At 37.3% G+C, this 16,528-nt stretch overlaps 1 protein-coding gene across 1 annotated transcript in view; it reads right to left on the reverse strand.

Annotated features, from left to right (window-relative positions):
• Positions 1 to 5,988: 5,988 nt before the first annotated feature.
• Positions 5,989 to 16,528, reverse strand: part of Antxr2 (ANTXR cell adhesion molecule 2) — a 127,615-nt gene continuing 117,075 nt past the window's right edge. The window contains exon 17 of the mRNA XM_059274707.1: positions 5,989 to 7,211. Within this exon, the coding sequence (XP_059130690.1) occupies positions 7,173 to 7,211 (39 nt within the window). The 3' untranslated portion in view covers positions 5,989 to 7,172. The remainder of the gene's footprint in view (positions 7,212 to 16,528) is intronic.

Consider the following 16,528-nt stretch of genomic DNA (forward strand, 5'->3'; position numbering starts at 1 on the left):
CACCATGAATAGTTCACAATATTTTGAAATACATAAATGGATTTGGAGAAAGGAATATGTATGTATTTATACAAAATTGGAAATATGAAAAATGACTTCTGCATGTATCAAAATTAATAACTTGTTTTGAACAACTCAAGGTATGTGACATATAATGTTTTTATTTAGAGAAAAATCTATCTAGAGAGTTTAACCCCTTCTATTTTCATTATTTTAGACTTTATCACTTCTGTGGATATCTTTATAATTGCTGCTTAACAATATTTGCTATAGAGGTGAGATTTGCTTCAATTTAAAATCATTCCTTCCTTAAGAAAACACTTTTAATTATGGGTTAAAAATGGTTAGCAGGTGGGAAGAAGTTCTGTTTAAGTCCATATGTCTATTACTGATGTTAGCATTAGAATATCAATGTATTTTTGTCCATAGTCTCTGGTGATATTTAAATATCTTCCTAAATGTTTTTCAGAGTGACGGTAGAAAGTTTTCCAGGAATATCTTAGTTAACTTATGGCCTTCTGCACAAATGCGTCGGAGAAAACAAAGCTCAGACCACATGATTCCATCTTCTGGGAGATTTTTTTAATCTGGCAAACATCTTCCAAACACTTATTCCTTAGCTACACCACTTGTATAAAGTCTCAGGTAAAATAAAAAAAAAATACAGCAGAAAAGGGGGACCAATGGGGACCCCCCACTCCAACCACAACATAGGACTTCACGTTGAAAGCTGATCTTGACTCCTATGTTTGTTATGATGGTAGACTCAAAGGAAGTATTTACTAAAAGGAAGATTCTTATACGTTTGCAGTGGGCTGAATAACGGCCTTCCCAACATTCATGTCTTTCTCCCCAGAACCCATGATTGCTGCCCTGTCTGGAGAAAGGGAAACTACAGGCATGTTCATGCTGAATTATATGAGTGAGAACGGGACATCATGGTGATCTTTGTTTGTCGGCAGATCAGAAACAGCTGCTGAGGACTGCAGGCCTTTGGTGTGAGACACTTTGGGGGCAGACAAAGCTAATGATGGCAGGCAGCAGTGGAAACTGAAAAGGCCAAAAAATGAATTGCCTTTTCAAAGCTTCTAGAAGGAACTTATATATCTGAAATTTTAGCTTTAGTTCATTGAAACTGATTTCTGACTCCTGTCATCCAGAACTGGGAGAGAATAAATTTGTTTTGTATTGAGACACTAAATGTGTAGAGCTTTGTTACACTAGCTATAGGAAAGTGAAATAAACTATCTCTGCTCAACTTAGTTGATATTAAAAGTTTCTCAAACCCAGAAATTTTGAACATATGTGGTTATAACCTTGAGGTAAAATTTATCAAACTGACCTTTCAAGTTATGGGAAATATTTTTAAAGAAAACTGATCCTCAGCCTGTTCATGTGGCCTGTTTTAGGAATTTGAGAAATACACTATATTTGAGTATATAGTGAATCAGCCTTTCTCTGTCATTGGATAAGAATTTTTAAAAGTACTGGTTCAGTGTTAGAAATGCATCTGGTCAGTAGTTGCTGGGTAGTGGTAGTACACTGAGTTGCTAGGCAACCATGATGTTGCAATCACTTTCTTTTCTAGTGTGTGCTGTACACCACTGATTATCCCAAAAAGTACTCTGTAGGTCATGATGTAGTCCCCTACAGTAGCTTTTTAAATTACTTACAACTCTTTCCAATTTTCTGAAATATCCTTCTCCTTAGGAGTCTCAAGATGTTCGTTACAAAACTCTTCAAAATTTCTCCCATAAAAACATTAAGAATTTGTTGAAGATTTTTACACTTGAACATATTGTTTAAAATATAATCATTCTCTCTGTGTGACAGCCTCACACAAACAAAGTATTTAAAGAAAATGAAGGTCTGTCATTGCTCTGTTTAATTAGCAGAAACTTTTAGAATTGAAAGATGTTACAAAAAGTAGAAGAACTCAAAGGGAACTTGTGTAATCATGGTAGTTGTCTGATTTTACATCAGAATTTCATCAAGTCAAAATTCCATTTATAGGTGTCATCTGCTAGACTGGTCAGTTTTGTTTCACATTTTGAGTTTTTTCTTTCCCCAATTACTTTTACAAATCAGATGGTGGAGTCCATGAGCATGCCAAAAGATTTCTACTTGCTTCTGATTTGACACACGATGCAGCAACTCCCTTTACCATCTATGGCTTGGAAGGCAGCCAGCCCCTTTCCTTTGTATCCAAATTGTTTACCACCTTGTATTTTTCTTTATGAAAGAAATGCATTTATTTTTAATGGCCTAAACTCTGGGATTTCTTTTCTAATATTTCTAGTTATATTGAATGTACTTAAATATAAATTTTAATTGTGTTTACAGTTTACTTTGTATTATGACTAACACCTGCAATCTTGTAAAGATAACTTATCAGAGATACAAATAATTTTTACAATGAGTAGGATTATGAGATGAAATTTAGGATGTTTTTCTTTTTCTTCTTTTTTTTGGGGGGGTGTTAATGGAATTATTACAGTAGCCTTCTACATTAAGACCAGGGTGAGTTTGTGCAAGGTTAACTATTCAAATATACTTACAGATCCTAAACTGTGTCAAATTACTCAACAAAATAGTTGCCGCTGACTATGTGCTGTGGGCAACACAAGCATAGTTATTGCTAATTAAGTAAACTTCTTTTGTTCAATATTGACTAGAAGAAAGTTTAAATTTTAAATTTCTATAATGTATAAACTATCTCATAACAGCTTCAGAACAGGTTGAGTTTTGGGTTTTTTTTTTTGCCTCTTTATTTGCACATTTGAGATACTCAATGAGACTGTAAAATCAGAATGAACTGTTTTAATACTTTTAATAATGACTTGCTCATCTTCTGAGAGGTTTTTTTTTCATACACTGACTATAGTACCAGTTGTACTGACAAATTCTACTGTAAAAAAAAACTAAGAAATTACTCCATTATGACTTAATTATCAAATTATATGTTAGAGTTCAGTGTGTTTTCTGTAACTACGTTGGCAGTTTACAGAGCTAATACTGCCAAACTTTACAAGAAAGAAGGCACTCATTACAAACGAGATAATTAATAAAGCCTCTGGTTACATCATTTTAACGCAAACATCAGAACTGGGAGGAGCTTTTGGTATTTCAGTTTGTCTCCAGTCTATGACTGAATAGTCGGCTTCTCAAGCCAGTCAGCCAGCTGGTGGCTAGGTTGCCATGTAGGACCTCCCTCACCTACTTCCTAAGCTGACTAATGTGGAAAGCAACCTCAGCAGAAACATTTATATATAAATGTATATGCAGTCCTGTGTACTTTCATATTAGAATTTTCTTCTGGCAGGAGTACAAAAATATATTTTACAAAACAGCACGAGGCCTGCTATATTATGGGTTTTCAATAAATGTATTCCTTCTTTTACCCAATAGTCTGAAGCAAGTTCTAGTAAATATAGAAACATACTAAAATTAAAGTGTTCTCAGAATATGGCATAGAAATTGACTAGACATAACACTAATCTAATGAGACTTGACTGTAGCTACCCTGACTGACTACCCCGACTACAGACAACGTTCTCTAGCTTCACCTGCCTAGTACTTTAACTATACAACAGATGCACTAATTATTCTTAGCATTTAGCGCGCGTGCGTGTGTGTGTGTGTGTATACCCACCACTTTGGAAGTAGTCATTAAATTCTAATAAACTTACTAATGTGATAGGGATGAAAATCCAATAAAAGTTAATCAGAATATGCAAAGGAATAAATTACAATGTTTTTTAATACTTGTATATATGACCTTATTATATTTTGTCTTCAGAAGTTTCAAACCTAACATCTAGTATGCTGATCAATCAGAAATGTCTCCACTAACTTGCTCACCATAATTCAGATAGTGTTTCAACTTTAAAATAAAGGAATAAGTCTATCGCTGAATGGTAAATAAGGGTCAGCAACACTCAAATAATGAAATTCAGTTTGTAGAGACATTCATATCTTATATCCAGTAAGGATTTATTAAAAAACAACAAATAATGAATAATTTGTTATTTAAATAATTAGAACAAAGTTCACTGGAAATATAAGCGAAAGTTCCGGACAATTTGAAATCTAAGGTTTTAAACCTTATACACTCTTAAGAAAATAGTAATTAACCATAGATGACAGATGCTGCTTCTCAGTCAATGGAGACTCTCGAGCTTTACTCTGCATCTCATTGGGAAGGAAATATAAATTTTTAAAATAGAATTAACTTGGGGGAAGGCATCAGCGCTGCAACTCTTAGCACCAAATGTTTCTTCTTGGAGCACCAAATGCTTTACGGAAAACATTCCAAGTATCAAAGTTTTCAGATAGATAAATATTTATGGATCAAATCCATAAAGAACAGACATTGTTATGAAATATATATAGATGCCTTCAAAACTTTCTTTCTAGGCAGAGGAGACACATAAGTTAGGAGTCGTTCCCCACTTAATTGCTTTTGCAACCTTATGCAACACAAATGGATGATGGACAAGACTCATTTGTTTGCACAAAGAAGGAGATCTCGACTGACATCATGTCCAGATAAATCACATGGGCGCTATTGCTATGTATGAAAAGTGTCATGTAGAGAGTTTCAATGTCCTTTGCCAAAAAGATTAATTTTAAAAACAAATTCTTCTCATTTCTGGTTAGATTCGCGATTAAAGCATAACATTACTCTGGTTCATAAGTTTAAGGGCAATGAAATTCCATCTGTCTTTGAACCTTATGAATGATACTTTTTCAGTCTATGTATAGACTTGTGATTCACCCTCTTCATTTACAGCTCTTTGTTGTATTTTTATTACACATCTCCAGCCAGTGCAACAAATCTCAAGAAAGCTATTTTGCCACTTAAAGGCAGAGGTTTATTTACATTTCTCGTGGTGCAAATATGCTACATGATTCTGTAAAAATTTAAAGTGGTTACCAAAGAAACACAGCCAGAGCTTCTGTAGTATTTTGGATGCTCTTAAAATATCCCTGATGGGCACACCTGCATCAGAAAGGAAGTTCCTATTGGACTAAGTAGCCATGGGTCCTGCTCTAGAGGCAGACACAGAACAAATGTCTACAAGGACTTACTGCAGAAAGAGTTGGGTGCACTTATCAGTCTTCTACATTGCACATGCACACACACACTGTACCCCTAGCATCAACTGTGAATCAACTGTGAACATACTGGACGTTTTTCAGTTGAATAGAATTCTATTTTGTTACTAACCAGAGGAGTTATGTATTCAACCCAAGAGACCGTAAGTTCTATGTGGGCTTAAAGAAACTGATAACAAAGACTTAGGTAAAAATTTTATTCATTAATAGGTGGAGGTGTGACTTTGGATCCAGCCAGTCAGTGACATAAATAAGCTTGAGCAAAAAGATTCAAGCTGGAGAATATGTGTGTGCATTTGTATATTTGTGTGTGTGCGTAAGGCTTCTTGGAGCAGTGCCACAAACTTGGACACCAACCAAAAGTATCACTGCAGCCCTTTGAAATGTCCATAAAGAGCACAATGTGGGTAATTATGCCAGGATGCTCCAAATCGTTTTTTCCATCTTGTGCACTCACATGCCCGCCAAACATGAAACGCTCGCCTTCTCCCTTCCAAAGTGATGGTTGTTGAACTTATTTTTAGTGTCATTTGATAAGCCTTTGTGCTCGCAGAGAGACATCCCACTGACCCGGCCACTGGTCATTGTCTATACCAGTTCACATCAAAGCAGGCGCACTTTGTCAGGTTTCCAGTCGAATATCCATTTCGCCTCTGAAGTACAGTATCAGAAGTGACTAGATCATCTGAGCTGTTTCCTTCGGCTGCCGCCGCCTTCCTCCCCCACCGTGTTTCTGCTCACGCTAACACAATTTGGCATCGTGGATGTGACACGATGGTGATATTTCTAGAAATTTATAGCACGTATATTGTCAATGCTTTCTGATGGCGCCCCTCCTGATTTTAATTTATAAACTGAAGAAAGGAGATCTTTTTTTTTTTCCTGGGCTGAATCACACCCAAGGTGCGGTGCTTCTCAATATCCAAGTAACACGTACACAGTGATAGGTCATTCAATGTCGAAAGGCATAAAAAAGATGAGCAAAGTCTTCACAGGCTGCTGCTTGCTGTTGCCTTTAATTATATTAATTAAACTTTGAAATTTTCATGCAAAGAGAGTTGCTGGCTTGTGACGCTGAGGAGCCCTTGGAGACTTGAAAGAAGAAAAAAACCCTGAGCAGAAGCTTGGTGGTTACTGCTTCCTTAAATTAAAAGCCAAACAAACATGTAGATGTGTTTATGGATACTAATGCTTTATGCACTGCTACATCCTAAACACTGAGAAAGGAGAATCTACCAGTCAGGGGACAAGGTCTCAGATCACGAGGCCTTAGGCTGCGCTCTGGGTCTTTGGTTGGAGGCGGTCTTCCTGTTGAATTAACGCTCTATTAATTCTCTTGTCCCGAGTGCATAATGAAAGAAAGGTGTCTTGGAAAACTAAAGGGCAAAATCCTGCTTGCATCCAGTACCTTGGGGCGTCTCGTCCACATTTTGTCATGCGTGTACACTTTCAGTGTAACAGTGACAAGATTTTCTAGTCAGAAAATTCCCGTAAGGCACAAAGTCATAGAGGACTTAGAAGGCTTTTGCTATCTAACATAGCTACAAGGCAGTGGACTCTATTATCTGTTTAGCCTGGTAGGAATTTTCATGATCTGCATGTAGCTAAAGATCTTGCCAAACAAAAGCACACACGCTGTGCATTCACATCAAAAGCACCAGTCGCCATTACAAAGCCGCATGGCTGGTGGGTCTCCAGTCTTTGCTTTGGGATCATCTTTACATCATAGCTGTGTCTGCTTTGTCTTCTTACACGTTCAGATAAGCTTTGCAGAAACCGTGGCATGAAAATTAACATTCCTCTGCATTTTCAGTGTCATAAATCATGAGTTATTGCCGCCGCCGCCGAGTTTCATCACCTCTCATGTAGATGGCAGAGCAAGTGTTTGAAAATGTTTGGTGCACAGAAAGGAGGAGAGGAAACATTTCCTGACAGAGAGGATCTGGGCTATTGTCCCAAGAACCTCTGAGATGCACTGGACTGTTCATTCTATTGGAAGTCAGCATCATGAAGATGTGTTGTCTTCTTAGCTTCTCATTCTTTGTGCTCTCATTTTATTGATGTGGAACTCGGGAAAAGTTTATGCACCGACCCTGAGGAAAGAAGGAGATCCACAGTGAAATACTGAAGCAGTTGTTTAAAAGCCAAGGAACATCTAGTTTCCACAACATGATGCAGCTAATGATACCCAAGCTCAGAACAATGTCCACACAAGTCACAATGTCATATCATTTTCCTTTGTTCAACACAATATAGCTCAGGTTTTACTTTACCGTTCCCCCACACACACACAGAAAGTTAACTTATTTGATGGTATGGTAAAATCCACATAAGGAAAAAAATCATGCAACTTAAACTTTCTTAGTGCTGTCTAAAGAGTGGTACCAGTGTTGTAGAAATCAAACTATCAAAGACATTGCTGTATACGTCTCTATGATGAAAGAAAATGGAGGGATTTTCTTATGTCATTCCATGATTCTAAAATGTTCACATGAAGAGTATATTTAATAAGTTACAAACACTGAGGATAAGGAAACATGGGACTGGATATAGATATCTTCTTTGTGCTGTATTTATGAATGGCTTTCGTAGCTCACAGCCTTTTTAATATCATGTCCAACATTGCCAACCCATTTCTCACACCACTGGAGATACTGCTTTCCAACACTCCAAAAATTGAAACAATTTTTTTGAATTATGTATTTTCAGAGTATTTTCCAGTCCAATTTCTAAACACTTTAGGGAAAGTTGTGTGGACACACTGATTCATAAACTAGTCACAATCCAAATAATATTTGAAAATAAAATTTCCAATTATTGATGCAGACTCTTCTTTCCTCCCTTGATATGATGCTGTTGACCTATCATGCGGCTTGTGTCCAGAGTCCTCCACTGGCCAAAAGCTAGCCCATTCTCTTCTAGCTTAAGCCAGAATAATCATGTGATTAAGACTTTTCCATTTGCTATTACATCTGCTCTCAGAAGTTTGTCATGTTAGAACTTCCCCTAATGTGAGTGCTTGTTTGGAATACTTGACACATGGAAATATTAATATATATAGTGAAGCAAGTGGAAGAAAGAACTTAGAACATAAAATCTTAATTTTTGTTCATTTTCAATTCAAACATAACTGCTCAACAAATTTGAAAATTCAGACAGTTTTGAATACAGAAAACCATAAAGACCAAAAAGAGATGGAGTTTTTTTTTTTTTTTTATCAGTTTCTACTAAAAGGCAATTGACCATCAAAGTTTTTGTCTTCTAAATAATTTTGGAAGCAAGACTATTTCTACAAATACTAATTTTATTAGTTTGTGCCTAACGTGAAGTCAGGTGTAAGTTTTAGATAACAATGCATATCTTATACTATAAATTATACTTAATATGAACACAATTTAATTTTCTCAGTTTTCTGAATTTTTGACTCAATATTTCTCTAATTATTTTTCTAAATTTAGGCTTGTGCTCTGCTCATACATGAATTCCACACATACTGTTCTGATGCATTGAGTATTACCTATATTGCATATCTAGGCATTAATATAACTAACTTGAATTTTATGCTCTACAAATGACTGAGTCATATTTGAGTGATAACGTTTGTCAATAAAAATTGAATTAAATTTCTAGCACGACAATTAGGGTGTTTGGCCATCCCATCACCAGAGTAGGTCAGTTCGGGCTGTATCTTGACCATTGCCAGCAGTCTGTTGTGGGGGCATCTTTGTGGATTTCTGTGGGCTTCTCTAGCACTTTGCTTCTTCCTATTCTCATGTGGTCTTCATTTACCATGGTCTCCTATTCCTTGTTCTCCCTCTCTGTTGTTGATCCAGCTGGGATCTCCCGCTCCCCCAAGCTCTCTTTCCCTCGACCCTCGCCCTTCACTACCCCCACTCATGTCCAGGCTGTTCATGTAGATCTCATTCCATTTCTCTGTCATTGGGCGATCCCCGTGTCTTTCTTGGGGTCTTGTTTTCCAGGTAGCCTCCCTGGTGATGTGAGTAGCAGTCCAGTCATCCTTTTTTCCACATCTAGTATCCTCCTATGAGTAAGTACATACCATGTTTATCTTTCTGAGTCTGGGTTACCTCACTCAGGATGATTTTTTCTAGATCCATCCATTTGTCTGCAAACCTCATGATGTCATTGTTTTTCTCTGCTGAGTAGTATTCCATTGTGTATATGTACCACATTTTGTTTATCCATTCTTCAGTTGAAGGGCATCTAGGTTGTTTCCATGTTCTGGCTATTACAAACAATGCTGATATGAACATAGCTGAACAAGTGCATCCAACTACTGAGGGATCTGGATGCAGAGATCCATGGCTAGGCCCCGGATGGATCTCTGGGAGTCTAATTAGCAAGAATGAGGAGGGTTTATATGAGCGAGAATTGTTGAGACCAAGGTTGGATAAAGCACAGGGACAAATAGCCAAACGAATGGAAACACATGAACTATGAACCAATGGCTGAGGGGTCACCAACTGGATCAGGCCCTCTGAATGGGTGAGACAGTTGATTGGCTTGATCTGTTTGGGAGGCATCCAGGCAGTGGGACCGGGTCCTGTGCTCATTGCATGAGTCGGCTGTTTGAAACCTGGGGACTATGCAGGATCGCTTGGCTCGGCCTAGGAGGAGGGGACTGGACCTACCTGGACTGAGTCTACCAGGTTGATCTCAGTCTGCGGGGAAGGCTTTGCCCTGGAGGAGGTGGGAATAGGGGATGGGCTGGGGGGAAGGTGAGGGGGGCGGGAGGGGGGAGAACAAGGGAATCCGTGGCTGATATGTAGAACTGAATTGTATTGCAAAATAAAAATAAAAAAATTTTAAAAATTGAATTAAATTAACATCATAACACTTCATTACTTTCAAAATGAATTATAAATATATTTCTTCTGCTTTGGGGATGGAAATCTCCTTGATTTCAGTGGAAGTATGATTCAATTTATTCATTTTGCATGACAAATTATTAGCAGTAGAATTTGCTAAATATTTAAAGGAACTAAACCTAGGCAGAATAAATATGAATTTACTATTGACTTTAGGCTATAATCAAATATTTTAAACCACACTGCCTTATAAATGCATTGTGATAATTCAATTATTAAGTTGTTGACCTTTCTCAATATACTTAAATCAATTAGGCAAATTAATTCCAAAACAAGATCACTCCCAACCAACCTAAACTAAATGTTTTCTATCATATAAGAAAGGTGTATGTTGGTAACTGACATCATTTTATACTCTCTTTGAAGGTCATGATTATTTATCTAATAAACACTATAACTTTAAAGAAATAAAACTGCCTTCCTTTTAAAGCACACTGTTTTATGCAACCTTATATGGGACATATTACCTAATTACTGAGTTTCTGTGGCAAGGAACCAATTTGGATGTCATGTAAGTGGAAATATAAATTGGCAAAATCTAGATGGTAAGCAACTATGCACAAAATGGTCTGAAAACACTTCTATTCTTTGACTCTAATCTAATGTTGGGACTTAAAATATTCACCGTGGGATTTTTGTAATAGTGAAACGATAATGTCAATTTATATTTCTGTTCAACAATTCAGAGAATAAATTATGATTCTCCTAACTCAATACTATGTGGCCAATCAAATAGGGATCTTTAAAAGATGAAGGAAAATGGTAGTGAAAAGAGAATGCCAAATTGTTATATACACATGATCATAACTGTGCAAATGTGTGTCTAGAAAGTGAAAGATTAGCAGACAGCTTATCAGCCAACTGTGAGAAGTAGCATTCTCCATGACATCTTATGTTTCATTTGTACCTCTTCTGCACACTTGCATTATTTTAATCACTTTTAGAATAAATATTAATTTTCAAAGAATAAATTCAGTGACCAAAAAATAAGTTCATCTATAATTAAATTTCTTTACAGCACTCTTTATTTATGGGTTATTAAAAGTCAGCCCAAATATCTATTCATGTTTTGCTTTAGGGAACCACCGTTAACTGCCCAGTCAGAGATTTCCAACATTTGCTGGACTCATTCATTCTCTCGTCCAGGTTGCATCTGACATTTAGCTTCCAGGTGAACCTGTCTGAATTGCAGTTCTGCTCAGGGGTGGGAGTGTCTGGAATCAGCAGATTGATTAGTAGATCTTAGAATCTCCACTCGGCATTTCCTACAAATATGTGATCTAGAGTTAGTACTGCAAATCCTATAATCTAGAGTCATCCTTTATTTTTATGGTACTAAATTTCAGGAGTCTTGATAAAAAGGATGTTCAGGTATCTGACAAGGTTATGGTTGACTAATTTTTAAATATGCTTGTTTATATGTAAGGGCATGGTAACACCAATTACAGCAGTGGTTCATCACATTTATGCTTCTGAATAAATGTATCCAGTGGTTCATTTAACCACATTTAACCAGAGGAAGGAGAATCTGTAATTTTCGTACATGAAAATTTCCTAGCCACATTGCTAGCTAGCTAGGGCACATGTTTTTCTGTTCAATTAATAACACAAAATATCCATGCTTTTGGTACCTGGCAAAATAGTTTGAAATTCCTTTCTTGAAAGACAACTACCAAAACTCTCCTTGAGGAGGAGGCCCTAAGGGAAATATTAGCCAGCTATTTCTTTAAATCAGTGGTGTTTTCATTCTGTGGTTCATGAACAACTGTGCATTCTACAGGTGCCTCAGAAGCTACCAGGGTTGGAGTGATTTAGTTTCATGATTACTAATACAGAAATTTAACATGACCTTACATTAAATGGTGAATGAACTATTCATACACCTTGTTTTATTTTTTATAGCTCTTATGAATGTCTTCATAGATCTCCAACATTATAATATTATCCCTATAATTTTTCATAATACAAAGAGTCTGTATAACCATTGGGTATATAAGGAGAAGGCTGGGTTTTGGATAATTATGTTTATGATATTGATACTGAATGATCAATTCACTTAGAGCTGGAAAAAGCTTAGGCTAAGCTCTCTTGCTTCCCCTTTGCTACACAAACACTACTATATAACTTAGGCTTTTTCCCTTTCTGCCTTGAACATGGGGAGCTCATCCTGGGCAGCATGATTTAAAGTAACAAGGGACCATTACAATGAATCTTCTGATATAACTGAACCTTGATTTTGGCCCATAATCATTGCCCTATTTTTATCCTTCTGAAGCTTTCTTGTTGTATGTTTTCTCTCACCAGTTCTTTAGAAGTAGTGTAGGGTTAAGTAAATATAAATGAATGAAAATCTCTTAATTCTTACTTTTTCCCCAATCATAAGGAATATTTGTATTAACCTTAACCTTCACAATCGTCCAATAAAGCATCTCTTTGACCTCTGCCTTGTGCAAGCAGCCCTATCTCATCTCCTTTCCCTCTTTTATTCTGGAAGCCTTTAACGAAGGATTATACAGATAATACTATATAGATGACAAACGATGATTTATTTGAACTGAACCTGAATTACACAGAAATAGAAAACATGAGCTTGAAGTTTAGACATGTGAAATGCTGAGGCCATGCTATTCTTCATTAAGCATTCTACAAAAATAAATCCTCTGAGTCTGAAGACTGAACATTGACTAATTTTATTGAATTCTAGAAAACAGTTTGCTCGATATGAATCATTACAAACTGGAAATATAGCTAGGCTGGTGATACAAAGTTGCAATCCCAGAACTTGGAGGTATAAGCAGGAAGATTAGGACTTCAAGGTCAACCACAGATACACGAGTTCTAGGCCAGTCTAGGGTGTATGATTCTCTGCCTCAAAAATAAATCTGGAAATCTACAACATTCCCAACTTGCCCTTTAAAGTGGAGCTCCACATGAAGTTTTAATTCTATTAGAGATTTTCACCATAACAAGAACCCAAATATACCAAGCAAGAATGTACCATGAACAAAAGACTGATGTAACAAGTAGTAACAAGGCTAAATTCACAGTCATCTCTGACAGCTTCAACTGTACTCAAGTGATATTTCAGGCGATAATGAAAATCTCCTCAGTAACCATGTATCTTACTGACATTTTCCCTCACTCACATCATTATTAGCAATGCCCCTTCTCCTGGGCTTCACAATAAACAAGGGGAGCAGGATACCCAAAAGAAAAATATCAAAAACATTACCATTCTTCAGTGAGCTAAACCAACAGAGGAAAACAAGACAGCAGCAGACACTGGCATGTTTGCCGCGGGTAAAGTGTGCAAGATATGGTTCTGTCACAGTATTTAAAACCTGATTTCACCCCCATTTTTATTGTGGTCAGTAACAGCAGCAATAACCAGAGCAGACACCGGGTTTCCCATCTCCGAGGCATTAAAATTCCACGAGCGTCAGTGCTCGCACGGTCCTTTACTAGCTCTCTGCACAGGATGTATTTCACTGCTGTAACCGTTACAGGATTATGCTCACCTCATAAACATCCATTGACAAGGCAACGCAAACAACTGCACTTTAGTTGAGACTTTTCAAACACGGAGAGCTGATTTATTTTTATCTCCACGTCTAAAAAAGACCTCCCTAAACCTCCATGCACAGTGCAATAGTAAACACCATTTCAAATTTTAAATGGTACAAAAACCCCAAAATACACAGACACACAGACAGAGATTAGTCAAAAAGTCCAGGAAGCCACTATTGCTAAGGAAACCAAAGAACACACGAGGCTTTTTCAAGGTCAATTTCCTATAGTAAATGGTGGTACAAAACTCAAGAAAGGTATACACCCCTTCCCCATTTATAGAGAATCTGAACTAGAGATGGTTTTACCTAAAACTGAAAGATTTTGAGCTGAAATACAATTCTAACACATTGTTTTTTAATTGAAGTTCACCCTATAAATGCCCCATCTAAATAGACTATAATTAGATGTTACTAAAGGAATTGCTGACTTTGCCTAAAATTTCCCTTTAAAATTGTCTCTTCATTTTGTCATGATACCTGCAAAATTTTTTGTAACTCTATAAATACAGATAATACTTACTTTGCAAATATTTTGTGTATTGACAGTTTTGAAATTTAAGCATATTGCTGGCAATGAATAAAATGTCTAAACCATGGTTAATAAGAGATGAAATGATCCTTCTAAGTTATTAATTGCATTACAAGATGTGTGTGTATGAATGTATGTGTGTGTGAGAGAGAGAGACAGAGAGTGAGTGTGTGTGTGTACATAGATATAGATATAATTTTGACAGTTTTCTGGAAATCATTATTGGCAAAGCCATTGCTATGCTTCATAATAAATTATAATGGGAAGTAGATACCCAAAAGACACACTACATACATACAGTCAAAACAGATTTCTGTATATTTTACTCTTTGCTTAATATTTATTTTATCGGTTATATCATAGGTAGTAGTATAGCAATGATTTTCCTTTCCCTACTTTTAGTTAAAATACAGATTGTGGTTCTGCTTCTTCCTCCAGATTGTTGGCTGCACTGGTTCTCAGGGTGGAGGGAACAGAAGCAGGGAACAGAGTTCAGACAGCCCTCTGGGAGACAGACTTCTGTGAACCAGCTCAACTTTACTCCAGAGCATAAGGAATATATGCTCTGAGGACAACCCTTATTTGCCTTAAGTGGCACACTCCTATCACAAGGCTTTGTATGTGGCAGTAGATCCTACCAAAATGGCTAGAGCATTTACCTAATTACCATATGGGTCACCAGAGGAAGAGTGTTTGCAGGTATCTGTGTCAAGGGTCAACCTTGAGGTAAGTCAGGCATCCTGGGCCTAGAGACATCCTCCAGATAAGGCTAAGGAGAGCAGGAAGCTTTGCTGGGGAAGGAAGGAGGAAGTTTCCTTATTGCCAGACTTAGAGAGTGCTGCCAGGCCACAGTAGACTGTGACCTCTACAGTCAGCAATGTCTTCCAACAACAGATTATGTCTTAGGTAATATTAAAAAATAAAAAGACATCTTTTAAACAATAGAATACAAAAATAAATGGGGACAGAGAGGTGGCCCTGTTAGTAAAGTGCTTGGCACACAAGCATGAGGACCGGAGTTAGGCTCCCCAAGGCCCGTGTATAAAAGCTGGGTGTGGTAGTACATCCTGTAACGTTAGAGCTGGGGGAGGGGTGTCAGGAGAGGCAGACAAGTGGATCCCGGGAGCTCACTAGCCAGTTAGTCTAGTTCAATGATAAGCTACAGCTTCAGTGGGAGACTGTCTCTAAAGCTAAAGTAGACAGTAACTGAAGAAGACACCTGAGATCACCCTCTGGTCTCCATGCATGTGCACTGGTACACACACACAAACATGCACATTCTCATATGCAACAGAGACAGACACACAGAGAAAACAAACACAAAAAAGTAATGCAAAACAAAAAAAATACAAGCAAAAAATTTAAAACAATCCAAATGTGTATCATTGGAGGAAAATGAATAAACTAATACATAGACAATAGGAAAATAATATAATTCTAAGGAATGTTATTCTAAAGAAGGCCATCATAGAAAGATGGCCAGGGTTTATTAAGAGTTTATATGGCCAAGGTTTATAAAAAGCTAATGTTTTATGTTATAAAAAAAGGAAAATGTATTGGCATGAATATATGGTTATATTTTTAAAGGAAAGAGAAGTAATCATTGCCTCAAAAGTAAGTGTTTAGCAAGAGATGGGGATACATCTTTTTTTATTATGGGAACCCAAATGCAAACATTTAAATATTTTACATTGGAGGCAGAGTTAACAATGAGAAATGTCTACAAATAAAACAGTTTCACAAAGTTTCACAACCTTGAACCTATCAAAAGCATAACATGTGGCAGGAAAGATGATGCGGAAGAGACCCCAGTACATGCCAAAATGCTTTTGTACAGAGCAAGGAATTAGTCAGATGAAGGCTGGATGATGAACTGTTCCCTATTTCCTTAACAGAGGAACCCTGAGAAAAGAAGAATCCCACTGGGAGTTTAGGATAATGTAAGAGAATATGAGCCACGGCCCTAATGAACCCAGTTTCCTCCTCAGCCACCAGGATATAACCACACAAATGATGAGAAGGACTGAAAAGATCCTTCCTAAGCACACATGGCTTCTAAAGAAGCTGACCCCAAGCAGCATAAGGCTTCAGGTATTGGCACATATGGAGACAGACCTTCCAAAAAAAAAAAGCTTACTGTGGGTCATGAGAAGATGCAGTTATAAAGTGACATCCCCTGCAACCCAGAAAGTTTAGGGACAGGCTCTAAGTCGGGAGGCAGGGGATGAGAGGAGGATTCTACTGGTGAAAATTCTTAACCCTGCCCCCCAAACTCTGCCCTGGAGTTCATTGGTGAAGCCAGCAGTGAATTACAACGAGGTGTGCAACAAATTCAGCCCCAGAGAAGCAATCTATCAACAACCGGACAGAGAAAGAGGTTTAGTATACGTATTATTCTAGGGGTAAAAGTCAGTGTCCAACTG

Source organism: Peromyscus eremicus, chromosome 10 (assembly GCF_949786415.1).
Source record: "Peromyscus eremicus chromosome 10, PerEre_H2_v1, whole genome shotgun sequence".
Lineage (NCBI taxonomy): Eukaryota > Metazoa > Chordata > Mammalia > Rodentia > Cricetidae > Peromyscus > Peromyscus eremicus.